Source organism: Aegilops tauschii, chromosome 6, assembly GCF_002575655.3.
Source record: "Aegilops tauschii subsp. strangulata cultivar AL8/78 chromosome 6, Aet v6.0, whole genome shotgun sequence".
Classification (NCBI taxonomy): domain Eukaryota; kingdom Viridiplantae; phylum Streptophyta; class Magnoliopsida; order Poales; family Poaceae; genus Aegilops; species Aegilops tauschii.
In genome coordinates this window covers 289,653,776-289,669,784 of record NC_053040.3, presented here as the reverse complement: position 1 = coordinate 289,669,784, position 16,009 = coordinate 289,653,776, and the positions used below count along the sequence as shown (strand labels likewise).

General features: G+C 45.6%; 1 protein-coding gene across 41 annotated transcripts; it reads right to left on the bottom strand.

Annotated features, from left to right (window-relative positions):
* Positions 1-1,049: 1,049 nt before the first annotated feature.
* LOC109781442 (uncharacterized) lies at positions 1,050-8,266 on the bottom strand. 41 transcript variants are annotated; one of them, XR_012187770.1, is made up of 15 exons: positions 7,663-8,211; positions 6,873-7,129; positions 6,711-6,757; positions 6,258-6,397; positions 5,695-5,858; positions 5,572-5,619; positions 5,194-5,258; positions 4,830-4,953; positions 4,603-4,695; positions 3,747-3,844; positions 3,392-3,674; positions 3,097-3,256; positions 2,166-2,268; positions 1,667-1,711; positions 1,050-1,600 (listed from the first exon to the last, which is right to left on the bottom strand). XR_012187770.1 is itself a non-coding variant. In XM_073501406.1 (15 exons), exons 5-9 carry the CDS (start codon positions 5,800-5,802, stop codon positions 4,613-4,615), a joined length of 498 nt encoding a protein of 165 aa, XP_073357507.1. In that variant the 5' UTR covers positions 5,803-5,858; positions 6,258-6,397; positions 6,711-6,757; positions 6,873-7,129; positions 7,663-8,211; the 3' UTR covers positions 1,050-1,600; positions 1,667-1,711; positions 2,166-2,268; positions 3,097-3,674; positions 3,761-3,844; positions 4,477-4,505; positions 4,603-4,612. The 41 variants fall into 41 exon arrangements, 30 of the variants coding, with proteins under 30 accessions (XP_073357507.1, XP_073357508.1, XP_073357500.1 ...); XM_073501406.1 differs by adding an exon at positions 4,477-4,505 and having other exon boundaries at positions 3,097-3,674; positions 3,761-3,844; positions 5,502-5,619; XM_073501407.1 differs by adding an exon at positions 4,477-4,505 and having other exon boundaries at positions 3,097-3,674; positions 3,765-3,844; positions 5,502-5,619.
* Positions 8,267-16,009: the final 7,743 nt, after the last annotated feature.

The window sequence follows — 16,009 nt, the reverse complement described above, 5'->3', positions numbered from 1 at the left end:
GTCCGAGCAGAAGCAGGTGACGATGGCTGACGTGCGGGCGAGCGCGTCCAGCGCCGATGCTCGAGCGGCCAACACAGCGCCGTGCGTGAGGCGGACATACATACACAGCAGAGGTGGGAGGTGATGGAGTAGTCCCGATTGTAGCAGGGCGGTGACGGACGGCGCAGAGTGACGGCGGGGCAGATGCGTGGACGGCAGCCGTTACGGGCCGCCGCGTCGCGCGAGATCGCCGTGTCATAGAGAGGCCTGGTGGTCGCGCCGATGTCGAAGTAGAGACGCGCGAGGGTCGACGGCAGGCGGCGGGTCAGGCGGACCGATCTTAGATCAGAAAACCAAAATACAAGTGCTGATTAAGACGACCGGTGAGAAAGAGAAAACTCAGATCAAAGGATCGGGGAAACAGACTTTTTAGGGCAGTTGATCAACACGATTGACAGACGAACACTAAGTACATGGGACGCAACGCCAGGTCGCGATTATGGAGATTGACTGCCCCGGAGGCTCTCGGTGCGAAAGCAGCGGCGGCTAGAGTTATTGGATCAAGGTTAGGCTGATACCATGTAATAGGAATAGAGAGGGGGATTTGTGGCATCAATGATTGTATTGCTTAAACCTCATGGACGTATATATAGAAGTACATGATCTTTTTGAGTAAAAGACAAATAAAATAAATGTTACGCTATTCATTATTTCAAAATAATCACGATACTTAACATGGCATATGCAAATCCTTAGTATATACTCTCTCCGTTCCATAATACATGCCTTCAATTTGTCAAAATATACATGTATCTAGACATGTTTTAGTATATAGGTACATCCATTTTTGGACAAATGTATTTTAGAGGAGGGAGTAGAATTTATCCACGACACGCAAGTCTCAAGAGTTAAGACTCGATATATGTTAGCAATAGCAACCGAACTTGCGCATTGATAGTGTGAAGAAACTAAAGGTGATTACTTAGATGGTTCGCCAGAAGAGGCAGCATTTATAAACGACTAGATGACCCGTTGCGCCAATGGCGCAAAGGGCGAGAGCAAACCAAGAATTTGAAGCAAGCTCGTCAGAATATTTAGTCATAAAGAAATATATACTTCGGTATGATGCTGATACATAGCATTATAAGAAGTTTTGATAGCCATTTACAATGCTTTCAAAAAGCAAGCAACATAGGCAGAGATGCCTTATATAGATAAGCATGCATAGTTTGAGCAGAGAAGATTTCTTAGGCCGACTGTGGTCTTCTGAGGGTGTGCATGCATGAATAAGTAGACTTGTTATTGTTGGATAATACTTGCATGGGCATTCCTCTGAAGGACTTGTCATTTCTCTCCATCCAGATCCCCATACGGCAACAATGAAAGTTTCCATGAACAGGGGTTTGTGCCAAGTTTGTTTTCCCATGTGCAACATCTCAAGTCTACATTCAGAGTTTGGCCAAGTCACCCTAGCGAATTGCCAGGGTTTCCTCGGGAGGATTATCACACAACAGGCATGTATAGTCATTAGCAACTCTGTAGTGCCTCCTGCGTAGCATATTCATATTCAGCCTGTCAGCCAAGAGAAGCCAGGCGAACACCTTTCCATTTCATATTGCACCTGGCTTTCCAAATCCAGTTAAATGCAGCATCAACCGACATCTCTCTGAAGCAAAATGAATAGTACCTATTTGTGAGAATGCTGGTGGAATCCCCACTTCTCATATGAGGACTGTAGAAGGAGCAATGCATGAAAAAGGAAGTCAAAGTTAGCAGATAGAAAGAAAATATGAGGAATGCATCTATCATGCCTCATGCATGTAACTTCTCATAGTAAACGAAAAGCTGGCAAGCAAACTTCATTCAACATAGCAAGGGGAGACCAGGCAAACAGAAAAATGAGAAATACGGTAACGACTACTAATCCATCAAACTGTGAATTCCAGACCTTTGTTTCAATAGGAATATCCACGTCATCGACCAAAAAGAGGGCACAAACGATGAGCTATATTTAGGAATGAAGCAAATCACATTAGAAAAGAAACCCGTCCGAGTTCATTGCTCTTGCACACGCACAAATGAAATGGAAAACTGTTGGGCTTATGCCCATGATCAAGCCTCTCGCACATAAAAGCTACAATGAGACCTAAAGGGAGGGAAGTTGGAGGAGAAAGGAGAGAGATGACCTGCGTCGCGAGGCACCTATAGTGCAAACGGTCGTCGTGGCACGCTATGGGCAGTGCTCAGAGTACTCTCAACTCCGGAGAGAATTGCCCAGAGTAATCCAAACTGGTACAAAACAATACATAAATTGTTTGCGTCAATATATGATCCTTTCAGTTTGAGAAGAGTTCAAAACTATCTTACGAATTCTTGCAAGCCTTCCTACTGTACGGATCATCTAAAATCTGTGAAATTATTACAAGTATTTTTTTTCTCTAGAAATCTCCAATCCGATGTTTCAAGATAAGGAGTTGGAGACCATGTTGATGAAAGTAAATTATGGAAGAAAAGAAGCCCATTCCAGTATGAATATGTATGTTATGCAATTCCCATAAAGTAAAACAAAATGGTTTAAATAACCTTCTATCAGGGTAAATTCGAGTTCTTGCATTCCTTTTATTTGACTCACTTGCCTGCTGCTCATTGCCTACTACTCTTAGCTAAAAGGAGGTGATTCGAATATAAGCACTATTTCTTCCAGCTATACAAATTATTGTGGCCATCAAGTTAATTCAAGCACTCAACATTCTACGACATACATGATCTAACTGTTGTCAGTACAGATGCTATCATAGAGTTATCTACAAAAGCTAAATAGGAGTAAACACAAGACAAAATAAAAGTTTGTCACACCAAATCCCTGTCACCTAATCTCTTTCTCACTTTTAACTTCAAACCAACATCGAAAACAATAATAATCTAAAGCAAAATTAAATCAGACTCATGTGTTCATCGACACGGAAACAAATAATTCACCTAATACTAAATCTAACTACAAGGACTAACCGTAATTAATTGGCTAGGCGACCCATCGAAAGAAACCTCTGCATAAGAAGCAGACCTTGCAAAAACTTGGGACTAATCAGGTGGACCTAAAACAAAACATGGCCTCACCTCCTCCTGTAGTCCTGCTCCAACCCCTCGTGTATCTTGGCACCTCCTCGCGTTAAGACCATAGTAGCCGGGAACGCGGGTCGACGCCGTGTCCCATGTACCGGGTTCATCGACCCCAATCGAGGGTCGGGATCGAGTGCGGGTCGATAGGATTCAACGGCTGGTACGCATTCCCATGAAGACCGGACGTTGCAGGTACAAGGAATAAAAAAAACACCGTGGACGTAACTGTAGGCGAGATAATTTAGGAACAGAAGGCCAGAAAGGAGGTAAAATAACAGTGGTCCTCTAATACCGGATGGACTTCCTTAATTTGCTCTTGCCTTGAACGATATTGCACTCTTTCCTTAATCTGTTTTTGCTTTCCATATACAATACTTGGAAGGATCAGACTGGTCGACCCGGGCTCATCATCCCCGATTTAACAGGATCGCGTTCCCGCCGTCGAACGGCCGTTACAGAGATGTATACCCAAACCGATCCCTAGTTTTGGCAACCAGCGATCCTTGACCCTCGTTCCCGTACCTAGACCCGCTCGAACCGGGAACTTGGCAACTATGGTTAAGACTACGCATTGCCTAATAAGCACTTGTGTCACGTACTGAATCAAGAATAAAAAGGACAAAAAAGGAAAAGGGAATGTGATATACATGAATGGACTCACCTACATGATTGTCGGTAGACCTTAATGGAGGCCGCTTGTTTACTTTCAAATTGAAGAACGACCATCTTCACACCACACATATAACTACAAAAATTAGAATCAACACGCTTCAGCCTGTGCATTATATCCAGCATTAAACAGAGGAGAGGGCCATGAAGAAACACAATAAAGGAAAATTAAATAATCGAGGTTCTGCTCTATGTGCATGGACAGTGAACGCAGTTCGAAAAACACAACATGCTGCAAAGTTCGTAACTAATGCACAACTGAAAGGCATCGCATAAATTTCTAGGTACTTACGTAGAAGCTTAAAAGTAATATGAGAGTGTTTAATTTGTGCATGGACACTTGGACAGTGAACATAGCTCGCAACGCATAACACGCCGCAAATTTCACTTTCTATCTGCCTCCTGTAAGAGCGTAAATGAGAAAAGTGCATAGAATATTCAGGAAGAGAGGGCCGTATTCTGGGTTTTAACATGAGCCAAGGAAAAAAGTTATGGTACACATTCACGGCATCCTCTTCTTTCCTTTTTTTCTGTGTGCATTAGTACATTTTTCTATGTATAAGGGTCTCTAGTTCTCGCAATCAAGCAAAAGTAAGAAAATAACACAATGGAAGAAGCAGATAGACAACCGCCTACGTTTTTTTTGTGTGGCTATTGTCAAAAAGGTTTTCAAATATGAAATGAAAAAAAAATCAATGGTACCATGACCTGAATTAAGTGGTAGCATGAATTGGTGCCTGTGAAGCAAGAGCAAAAAATCAAGAACCTACAAAAAAAATCTTTTGGATAACATGTGTGCATTACATGGTTGCAAAGGGTTAAGAGGCAAATTACCTGTCCTTGACTAAGAACTAATTGACAAGCTGCTGCAGCTGCCATAAACGCCACAGCTAAATACATCCACACAAATGGACAGCCCATAGGCACCTGGGTACCCAAAAAATATGTCCAACATAGTTAGCATCAATTAGCAGGGGCTAAAATAAGCAGAGCAAACCATACACAAAAGTAAAAGGCAGTTTATCATCGGGAAATCATTGGGTCTGGGCGTATGAAAATACCCCATGGCTCTGGCGATGAAGGATGGCTACAACAATCAAAAGAAAGCATGTAGCTTTGCCATTCAGTTGTTTCAGCAATGCCCAAAGTATATGATATCAAGTTCTGTGAATATCCAATCCAACCCTGCAAGCGTTTGAAGGAACATGAGTTAGCTCCAAATGATATAATTTCATAAGGGATCTTACAGTCCTCAAGTAACTCATTTACATGGTTTCCAAAATCGTGGGGTACACGATTTCTAAAATACAGTCAATTAGAGCAGCTCACGTGCATCAATAACATCTCTGTGTTGGCATCAAAAGCTTTTTTTATGGGCAAAAATCCCCAAATAATCACATGGACAAAGAAAAGCTATTTTCATACAGCGATGTAGAAGTTCTTGTGAGAGGAGGCCACGAAAGATTGGGCGTGTACTGATCCTTCATTGCCTGAAAATAATAAAAGAGGGAACGATGTGTGAAGCTCACCTTGATGTATTGAAAGGCAAATGCAGAACAAACATAGTCCAAGCCAAGAGAAGTAACAAAAAACATGAATATATTCATGTTAAATTCATGGCAGACACATAGATGATTAAATATGTCAAAGGCAGCAATAGACACAAAACATCATAACATGTGTGGATAAAGCTAAACTAATTTGAGAGTGGCATTCCATGAAAATAGACAAACCGGAGGTGCAGTAAATGAGGCTCGAATTCCATGACCAAATCAGCATACAGACGCAGAGAGGTTCTCTCACCCTAGAGCAACCAAACAAAGGTGCAGCAAAAGGAAACCGGCGAGGAACCTGCAACGAAAAAACAGATGATTGCTATGGGTGGTGAACTAATACAAAACGAGACCACGGTGAGCGGGACGGTACCTCTGATGGTTTGATGGCGTTGTTGGAAATAAATAGTCCACATGAGCACGACCAAGTTGATGAGTAATAACCATGGCCACGGGTACGACTACAACCCTGCAGCAACATGGATGCAAGGAAACAGCTAGACCATTACCCAAAAGGGCACCCAAGAGCAGCAGACCCTAAGTAAAGAACACATCAAACATAAAGCATCAGTAGCATGCGGTTCATATGACAAAGAAGCGTGCTTCCAATGCTCATATGACAAAAAATCTAGACCATCTGCTCATGGTCATTTAATTTAAAAACTGATTATGTAATCAAGCTTATAATCAAAGCCTATAAACTGTCAAAAGTTCTGTAATACATTGATTGGCGGAAACAGATGAGGTAAAAACTGTAGGTCAATGGAACTACAATAGCTCACAAACACCGGGTAAAGTAAATTCATCCACGTGCAAGAAAAGGCGACCTATAAGCGAGATAGTACTCTAGCAATGGCACCACCACAACTCACAAGATAAATGTTCCTGAGCAAACAGTAGCCGCTTAAGCACATATCTGGGAAGGAGCTGCAATACCTGCGGACGGGTTGGAAACGACGATAGCAAGGACGCCCAGACAGGTATGTTTCTTCTTTTATAAGGTTTTCTTATACTTCATTTTGGTGTGACAAAAACCATCCAGGTATGAGCTTTCAAGCTTTAATCCATTCAGTTGCCTGCATAAATCAGTTGCTTCAGTTTCCTTGGGCTCTATCATATAACAAAGAATAGAACAATATAGAAGATTCTCTAGCAGAGCTGTAATTGTTAGCAAGTATATGCTTTCTCAGATAGAGTTCAGAATATTCAAAAATACATGTGATGCAAATAAAGGTTGGGCGGAATTCTTAGTGCATCAGGCCAGTATTCAATAGAATAACCAAGGTTAAACAGAAAATCATTCAAGATCGGTAGCATATGTGATAGTAAAGATGTATATCCACAAGAAAATAAGCACTGAACAACAAAACAAGGATGATTTGACAGTACCTTGCTTTCAGGAATTTCAATTCCAACCAAAACTTGCTCCTCTGCACCTGCAAGCAGCCACCATGCATCAGAAACTCCCCTAACATCGCACCAAAACAACAAGCGGGAGAAGGGCAGCACGACATTACACAAACGAAAAGGCCAGCAAGATGGGTTACGTGCCTGCTCGCGGAGTTCTCGTCAGGCACGTAGCACAGGCTCCCGATAGCACCGACGAAGAGGTCATCCTAGGCGGCGGCAGCGGCCAAGCACCCCATCGCTGGGCACCATCTCCTTCTAATCGGATTTAGTCCAACTACGAAAAACAGATGCTGAAACTTCAATGGTGGTGATTTGCTTGGTGTGCTTTTGCTTGACTCCTTTGGTCACACATTTTCCTTTGTCTCCTTTTGATTTGTTGGCTTGATTGCCAAGATAATCTATACATGAGTAAAAGACATCAAGCATGCAATTAGCTTTTGCCGCCCTATTAACCTTTCCCTTTTTTAGAATAAACGAAAATGTACATGTGCACATGAATTTGAGAATTGGAGAAAGGTCAGTCCCTCCTTACTATTTTTATCCCAATAAAAATTGTTGTTCTAGAAGGCGGCTAAAGTATACCTGATTTTATCTGACACGCAGACATCAAGAACAAATTCCTAACTCTGTAAAACAATAGTCTACCACAAAATTATGTTATTTCAAAATCCCATGTTTAGTCCTGATCCATGAACAGTGTTGCTCTATTCCAGAAAAGAAGACGAATGTCATAACAACCTACAGCGAAATTGAGGAGCCTAATTATCTAAATTAAGATCAAGGATTATCCCAAAAAGGAACTTCTTGCTCCTGCTCAAATCAACCTAATCTAAGACGAGTTTGCCAGTTTTTTTTTTTCTTTTTGAGGGAAAAAAGGAAGCCAGACAGATGAACCTATAGGAAGATTGTAAGAAGAAAAGGGGAGGCAAACCTGCAGGAGTGTGCGAGGAGGTGGAGCGAGAGGCTAGAGAGAGTCCTGTCGACGCGGAGGAGAAGGAGCGTGAGGGCGGCGTCGTCGAGACCACACGACTGAGACGGGGAGAAGGCCAGATGGTGTCGGGGAGAACCAACGCCCCGACCCCCTCATTCCTTCTGGCCGCCGCGGCCGCCGCCGCCTCCTTCTCCTCCTCTCTCTCTCTCTCTCTCTCTCTCCCGTGAGCAACGAGGCCAAGGCTGAGAGGAGGCCGGCGATGGGGAACAGAAGGAGTGGGGACAACTCTCGTTCCCGTCGCGGCGAGCGCGCGCACCTGTCCCCGGCCCAACAGTCACGCCTCGAGCATCACCAGCGGCTCGCGCGCTCACGTAGCCCAGGCTTCGATAGCACCGACGAAGAGGAGGCGGCGGCGGCGGCGGCAGGAGAGGAGGCGGCGGCGGCGGCAGGAGAGGAGGCGGCGACGGGCGTTGCGGGGGCGCGGGCTAGGTCTGGCCCCCTTTTCTTTTCTCTCGCTTCCCCTTTTCTTTTCTCTCGCCCACGCTGCCCGCTCGCCCCGCAGAGCGCCTCTTTTTCTCACCGACACGTACGCATGCAACGCACACTGCACCGATGACCCACCCAGATGCCTGGCCCATGTGTCATCCACTAAACAGCAATAACACAAAGTATTTTAGAACTGACGGCTAGATCTTTGACAGCTAGTTAAAAGGTACTGAAAACTTTACAGCGATGCTAATTGGGTGAACCGGATCGAACGCAAAATGCAATGGCCTCGTATGGGCGGGTTGCCTAGAAGGGTTTATATGTTCAATTTTGCTGGCAGTTTAGTTGTAAGAGATGAGAGTATCTTCGAAATGATATGGCAGTTTTTGTGAGAGAAGGTAATTTTTCGTTTAAAAACCGTTTGATCTCGTCTGAGAACTAAATTGCCATTAAAAGACGATTCGTTTGCCATCTCTATCCCAGCAAGCGTTAGACAAATAAGATTTTCGAATTAGATTACCCATGAAGGTAGCAAGCCGGATCTGTCTGATCTCGTGGATAGAAGAGCATCATATCATATTGGGCGATCGATCCAGCGGGCACAACACAAGGGTGGGAAACAAAAGTGAAGACAAGGTTGGGCGTAAAGACGATGCGGCTTTGGACTCGTTCGGGTCAGCCAGTGACCTGCTCCCTATAGCTATTTTTTAATTCATAAGATGAATCAAAGCGGGTGGCTCGCTTCTCCGGATAATTTGTAATCTTTTGTTTCTTTTCGCAATTCCGATATGTCCAATTATATGTGTTGGATTCAGAGATTTGGACCACAGACTTGGTCTTCCAACATGCAAAGGAGCATTTGTTCTGTTCCAAATTCGTTGTCGACATTCCACGATGCACACATGTACTCGTAAATACGTACGCGCTTTTCTTGCGGGTCTCCTCAAGAAAGCTACGTAGTACGATTCAACACAACTGGTCTTTAGGTCGATCGAGAAAATGTTCCGCGGACCCCACACCCCACCAACGAATAGTTGTATGTATAATCGCACAGAGGGGAAGAGGGAGAGATGAACACATTCACAGCCACAGACAATTAGAGGGCAAAAGAAAAGAAAAATGAAAATATTAGTTGGAAGGGATCTGTCATCATCCATGCATGAGTTGGAATCAAGGATAGAGATTGATCTGTGCACAAACCTCCTAAGGTAAGGTGATGTTAACCTGCACGTCAATCCATCATTCACTGCACTACCCGCGGAACTATCACCTGCTTAATTATTCTAACTTGCTAATTAAGTATTCTATCACAGGGAAGACTATCTTGCTTTACATAGTGGATTACATAATTAGGGTTAGGCGTGTATGGACCATTAATTGTACTTAGTGCATGAGTACCCCACTAATGATTCTACTAGGTTTCCGTTTTCGACTAGAGATTTCTAGGTGGGGATTAGCCAACCTATCACCTATGGGAATGGTTGATGTCAAAAAAACTATGGGAATGTTGGCAAAGAAAAGAATACAAATATGCAAGCCTGCAATTTTATCCCTCTAAGCACATCCTCTCTACGTGATTATTGGTGCATATAACATCAACCTTATCCTACGGTAAAAGAAGTAGAATCAATGATTACTGGATGGTTGTCTTCCGTTCATTAGTACTCCCTCCATTCCTAAATATAAGTCTTTTAGAGATTTCATTACAGAGACTACATTCAAATGTATATGGACACCTTTAGAGCATATGTTCACTCATTTTGCTCTGTATGTACTCTACAGTGGAATCTCAACAATGACTTATATTTAGGAACAGAATGAGTAGTTGAGAAAATTCATGTTCTATGCATGCATGCATGTTTGGGGGCTTGAAAAGTTGCTTTTTTGCGAGAAACTTCCAATCAATTTATTTTCAATCATGAAAGTACAAAGAACAATAACTAGTAAAGGCTTCTTTTTAACCTTTTTGTGTGCATCTGATATTCTGCATTTCCAATTTTTCTTTGGAACTTTGCATTTCCAGAGTTAAGTCACTGTTATGTCTCGTGGATAATTTTAGTATTTGGAGTTAGCCATTCAGATTTAATCATAAACTCATTTAAAAGAACAGGGGTAAAATGAGCAAGCTATATATAGCCCATAAACTCCAAAAATGCAACCATGCAAAAAAAAACTACTCCACAGAAACTCGGGAGGTGTCCTAGCTGCCGGTCCAACCGAGCTCTCCAATCACATATCTTTTTCTCAAGAACATGTTAGAGCTTTGCACGTCTTTATCGTTAAGAGAGAGAATGTTATGTCATTGCTGGTTGCCAACACATGCTATCAACAGGCAGCATTGCGCAATGACGAATACAAAGGATACTCTCACGCTACCTTCCACAATCAAATTTCGCCTTCATCGTAGCGATACCAACACTAGAAGCATCACAACCTTATCGATCACCCTACTATTCCGTTCCAACCAAATGTATCGAAGTGTCAGGATAACCAGCGAATCGAGCTCCCGGTGAGCTCTCCGGTTGCCGCCGCATTGAGCGTAGACCACTAGCTAGTGATGGAAGCATCAATTGTTGGTGTTAAATAACGTAGCCTCAAGGGAAGGAGGATCCGAAACCAAACCTTGCAAGTGAACGGGCATTGCAACAGTAACTAATCACAAGACTCAGGCTCCTAGCAACAAAGGACTCAGGTAGGCGGATGTTGCAATTGCCGCCTCACGAGAAGATCAGCAGTCCATAATCAATCACCAAGAGCGGGCCCTACGATAATGTTCATGTCCAACAACGCTCAGGACAATCACACTGACTGTGTGCACGGGGCATACTCTCTCACGAAGAAGAAAGTGATGGAAATATGCCTAGAGGAAATAATAAAATGGTTATTATCATATTTCCTAAATCATGATAAAGGTTTATTATTCATGCTAGAATTGTATGGATCGGAAACTTAAATACATGTGTGGATACATAAACAAATACCGTGTCCCTAGTGAGCCTCTACTAGACTAGCTTGTTGATCAAAGATGGTTAAGGTTTCCTAACCATAGACATGAGTTGTCATTTGATAACGGGATCACATCATTAGGAGAATGATGTGATGGACAAGACCCATCGGTTAGCTTAGCATATGATCGTTCAGTTTATTGCTATTGCTTTCTTAATGTCAAATACGTATTCCTTCGACTATGAGATTATGCAACTCCAGGATACCGGAGGAATACTTTGTGTGCTATCAAACGTCACAATGTAACTGGGTGATCATAAAGATGCTCTATAGGTATCTCCAGAGGTGTTTGTTGAGTTGGCAAAGATCGAGATTAGGATTTGTCACTCCGTGTATCGGAGAGGTATCTCTGGGCCCTCTCGGTAATACACATCATAATAAGCCTTGCAAGCAAATGACTAAGGAGGTAGTTACAAGATGATGTATTACGGAACGAGTAAAGAGACTTTCCGGTAACGAGATTGAACTAGGTATGAAGATACTGATGATTGAATCTCGGGCAAGTAACATACCGATGGACAAAGGGAATTATGTATGTTGTCATAAGGTTCGACCGATAAAGATCTTCGTAGAATATGTAGGAGCCAATATGGGCATCCAGGTTCCGCTATTAGTTATTGACCGGAGAGGTGTCTCGGTCATGTCTACATAGTTCTCGAACCTGTAGGGTCCGCACGCTTAACATTCGTTGACAATATAGTGTTATATGAGTTATATGATTTGGTGACTGAATGTTGTTCGGAGTCCCGGATGATATCATGGACATGGCGAGGAGTCTCGATGTGACGCCCCCGAGTCGACCGTACACTAATCATGCACGCAAATGTGTACGATCAAGATCAGGGACTCACGGGAAGATATCACAACATAACTCTACAACATAAATAAGTCATACAAGCATCACAATACAAGCCGGGGGCCTCGAGGGCTCGAATACAAGTGCTCGGTCATAGACGAGTCAACGGAAGCAACAATATCTGAGTACAGACATAAGTTAAACAAGATTGCCTTAAGAAGGCTAGCACAAAAGTAGCAACGATCGAAAAGGCAAGGCCTCCTGCCTGGGACCTCCTAACTACTCCTCGAAGCCGAACTCCGAGTAGAATCATCCTCGGGATCTCTAGCTCCTGGACTCCAGCATCTGGTTGCGACGATCAGGTATAGGAAGGGGAAAAGAGGGAGAAAAGCAACCGTGAGTACTCATCCAAAGTACTCGCAAGCAAGGAGCTACACTACATATGCATGGGTATATGTGTAAAGGGCCATATCAGTGGACTGAACTGCAGAATGCCAGAATAAGGGGGGATAGCTAGTCCTGTCGAAGACTACGCTTCTGGCCACCTCCATCTTGCAGCATGTAGAAGAGAGTAGATGGTAAGTTCACCAAGTAGCATCGCATAGCATAATCCTACCGGGCGATCCCCTCCTCGTCGCCCTGTTAGAGAGCGATCACCGGGTTATATCTGGCACTTGAAAGGGTGTGTTTTATTAAGTATCCAGTTCTAGTTGTCATAAGGTCAAGGTACAACTCCGGGTCGTCCTTTTACCGAGGGACACGGCTATTCGAATAGATAAACTTCCCTGCAGGGGTGCACCACATAACCCAACACGCTCGATCCCATTTGGCCGGACACACTTTTCTGGGTCATGCCCGGCCTCGGAAGATCAACACGTCGCAGCCCCACCTAAGCACAACAGAGAGGTCAGCACGCCGGTTTAACTCCTATGCGCGCAGGGGTCTGGGCCCATCGCCCATTGCACACCTGCACGTTGCGTACGCGGCCGGAAGCAGACCTAGCCTAGTGGCGTTCCAGTCCAATCCGGCGCGCGCCACTCAGTCGCTGACGTCACGAAGGCTTCGGCTGATACCACGACGCCGGGATACCCATAACTACTCCCACGTAGATGGTTAGTGCGTATAGACCAAATGGCCAGACTCAGATCAAATACCAAGATCTCGTTAAGCGTGTTAAGTATCCGCGAACGCCGACCAGGGCCAGGCCCACCTCTCTCCTAGGTGGTCTCAACCTGCCCTGTCGCTCCGCCACAAAGTAACAGTCGGGGGCCGTCAGGAACCCAGGCCCACCTCTACCGGGATGGAGCCACCTGTCCTTTCAGCCCCCTCATCAGAATCACTTGCGGGTACTCCTTGAGCCGACCCGACTTTAGTCACCACATGTGTCATGTATATAATGTATATAGTATATACCCGTGATCACCTCCCAAAGTGATCACGGCCCAGTAGTATAGCATGGCAGACGGACAAGAGTGTAGGGCCACTGATGGAACACTAGCATCCTATACTAAGCAGTAGGATAGCAGGTAAGGGTAACAACTGTAGCAACAATGACAGGCTATGCATCAGTATAGGATTAACCAAAAGCAGTAACATGCTACACTACTCTAATGCAAGCAGTATAGAGAAGGAATAGGCGATATCTGGTGATCAAGGGGGGGCTTGCCTGGTTGTTCTGGCAAGTAGGAGGGGTCGTCTTCGATGTAGTCGAACACACGAACATCGGCAGCGGTCTCGGAGTCTACCGGAAAGAAGTAACGGAGGGGGAACACAATAAATAATAGAGCAATCAAATGTAACACAAAGCAAGACGCGGCGATACGTTGTGCTAGGGGTGACCTAACGTAGGGATAGGTGATACCGGCGAAAGGGGAAACATCCGGGAAAGTATCCCCGGTGTTTCGCGTTTTCGGACAGATGAACCGGAGGTGAAATGTTACAGGTTTGCTATGCTACGGATGTGTGGCGGACGAACGGGATGCGTATCCGGATTCGTCTCGTCGTTCTGAGCAACTTTCATGTAGAAAGTATTTTCATCTGAGCTACGGTTTATTTCATATGATTTTCTAAAGTTTTAAATCATTTTAGAATTTATTTAATTCAACATTATCCAGAATAGTGCCTGCTGACGTCATCATGACGTCAGCAGTCAACAGGGCGTTGACTGGGTCAAACTGACATGCGGGACCCACCTGTCATTGACTGATTAATTAATTAACTAATAGTTTAATTAGTTTAGTTTAATTAATCAAAAATTAATTTAGGTTAATTAATTCTTTAATTAATTAATTGTTTTTAATATATTATTATGATTTTTTTTATGATTTTTTTATATCTTTTTATTTTACGTTCTGGGGTGGGGTCCCCGTGTCAGTGGCTCAGGGGGTGCAGCGGGCGCACTGGTGCGGGTGCTCGCACCCGACGCCATGAGAGGCGAGGGCGAGCGCGCCTGGGGCCTCGATGGCCGGCGACAACGGGAGCAGCACCGGGCGTGGGGAGTTGCGGGGCACGCGCGCCGGCGAGACGAGCCGTGGCGGCCTTCGGCAGGCGCGGGGGAGTGCGGTAGGCGCCGGTGGCTACAGGCTGCATGTGGCGGCGGAAGGCGCAGCCCCGGCGCGGCAGCACGGGCAAGCAGGGCCCGAGGCCACCGCGAGCGGGCGGCAAGGCGGAGCAGGGTCGCGCGGGCAAGGCACCGTGAGCGCGGGCGCCGGACGCGCACGGGCGTGGAGGACACGGTCGAGGCCAAGAGGGCGCGGGCCGGCGCGGGGGGGGGGGGGGGCACGCGCAAGCGCGGCCAGGGCACGGCCGAATCGGGTCAGAGGGCGCGCGTGCGGTGCGGCGGGCGAGCAGGGGAGGGCCCGGGGCGCGCGCCGAGAGCTACATGGGGAACGACGGGGCGGGCACGGAGCGGAGGCAGGGAAGGGGGAGGGCGATGCCCTCACCGGCGTTTGAAGAGGAGCGGGGCGGCGAGGCTCGACGTGGTCCGGTGGGGAGGAGGTCGGAGACGAGCGACGGGGACGAGGAGCGCCGGCGACGGAGTCGGGTCGGCGACGAGGCGAGGCCGGGGCTCCAGGCGGGCGTCGCGCGAGGGAGAGGAGAGGCGCGGAGGAGGCCGGGGGTGACGGTGCTCGGCGCCGGCGGCGGCCTCTGGGGGAGCGGCGGCGGGGCAGCATCTGAGCCTATCCCGATTGGATCGGGGTAGAGGGAGGGGAGAGAGAGCGAGAGGGGGATCGAGGGGGAGTGGGGTAGTGGGGGGCGACGGGGTGGATAGGGTTCCTCCGACAAGGGGATAAGGGGAGTGGTGATGGGCCGCAGCTGGGCCGGCCTGTTGCTTGGCCGGAGCCCAGTTGGGGGGGTTGCTTTCCTTCTTTTTTTATATTTGTTTTGTCTTTACTTTTTCTTATTTTCTTTTTTTATTTGTAGTTTCTTTTATTTTTTTAGTTTTACAAAAATTACCACTAGTGCCCAAATTTGTATTTATCAACAAACTACTGTGAGATTAATCCTTAACCCATAATAAAATAGTTTTGGCATTTTATAAATTCAATAGGCATTTGTTTAATTGTTTTCACTATTGTTTTAATTGTTTTAGAGCCTTTAAATATTTTATCAAAGCTTGGTTTCTCCACCATAATTACTTGCGATTTATTTGACACAACCCGAACATTTTAGTTTTGATATTTGAAAATGTTACTGTTTGCCTATATTTTAGATTTTAATTTGAATCGTTTTTTAACTAACTCCAGTTATCAACAGTAACCGAGGTGACGTGGCACCATTAGCAGAGGTTTACTGTAGCTTGATTATCCGGGCGTCACACTCGAGATGGTCGATAGATAAAGATTGATATATAGGACGATGGTATTCAGACACCGGAATAGTTTCGAAGTGCACCGGGTAGTCACCGGCTCACTGGAAGGGGTTCCGGACACCGCCGGTAAGTGTATGGGCTTAATGGGCCAAATGAGGGGATAGGCCAGCCCACTAGGGGGCTGGTGTGCCCCTCTACATGGTCGGACAACCATAGGGGAAGGAAAGGTGAGGGGTGGCTGATGTCTA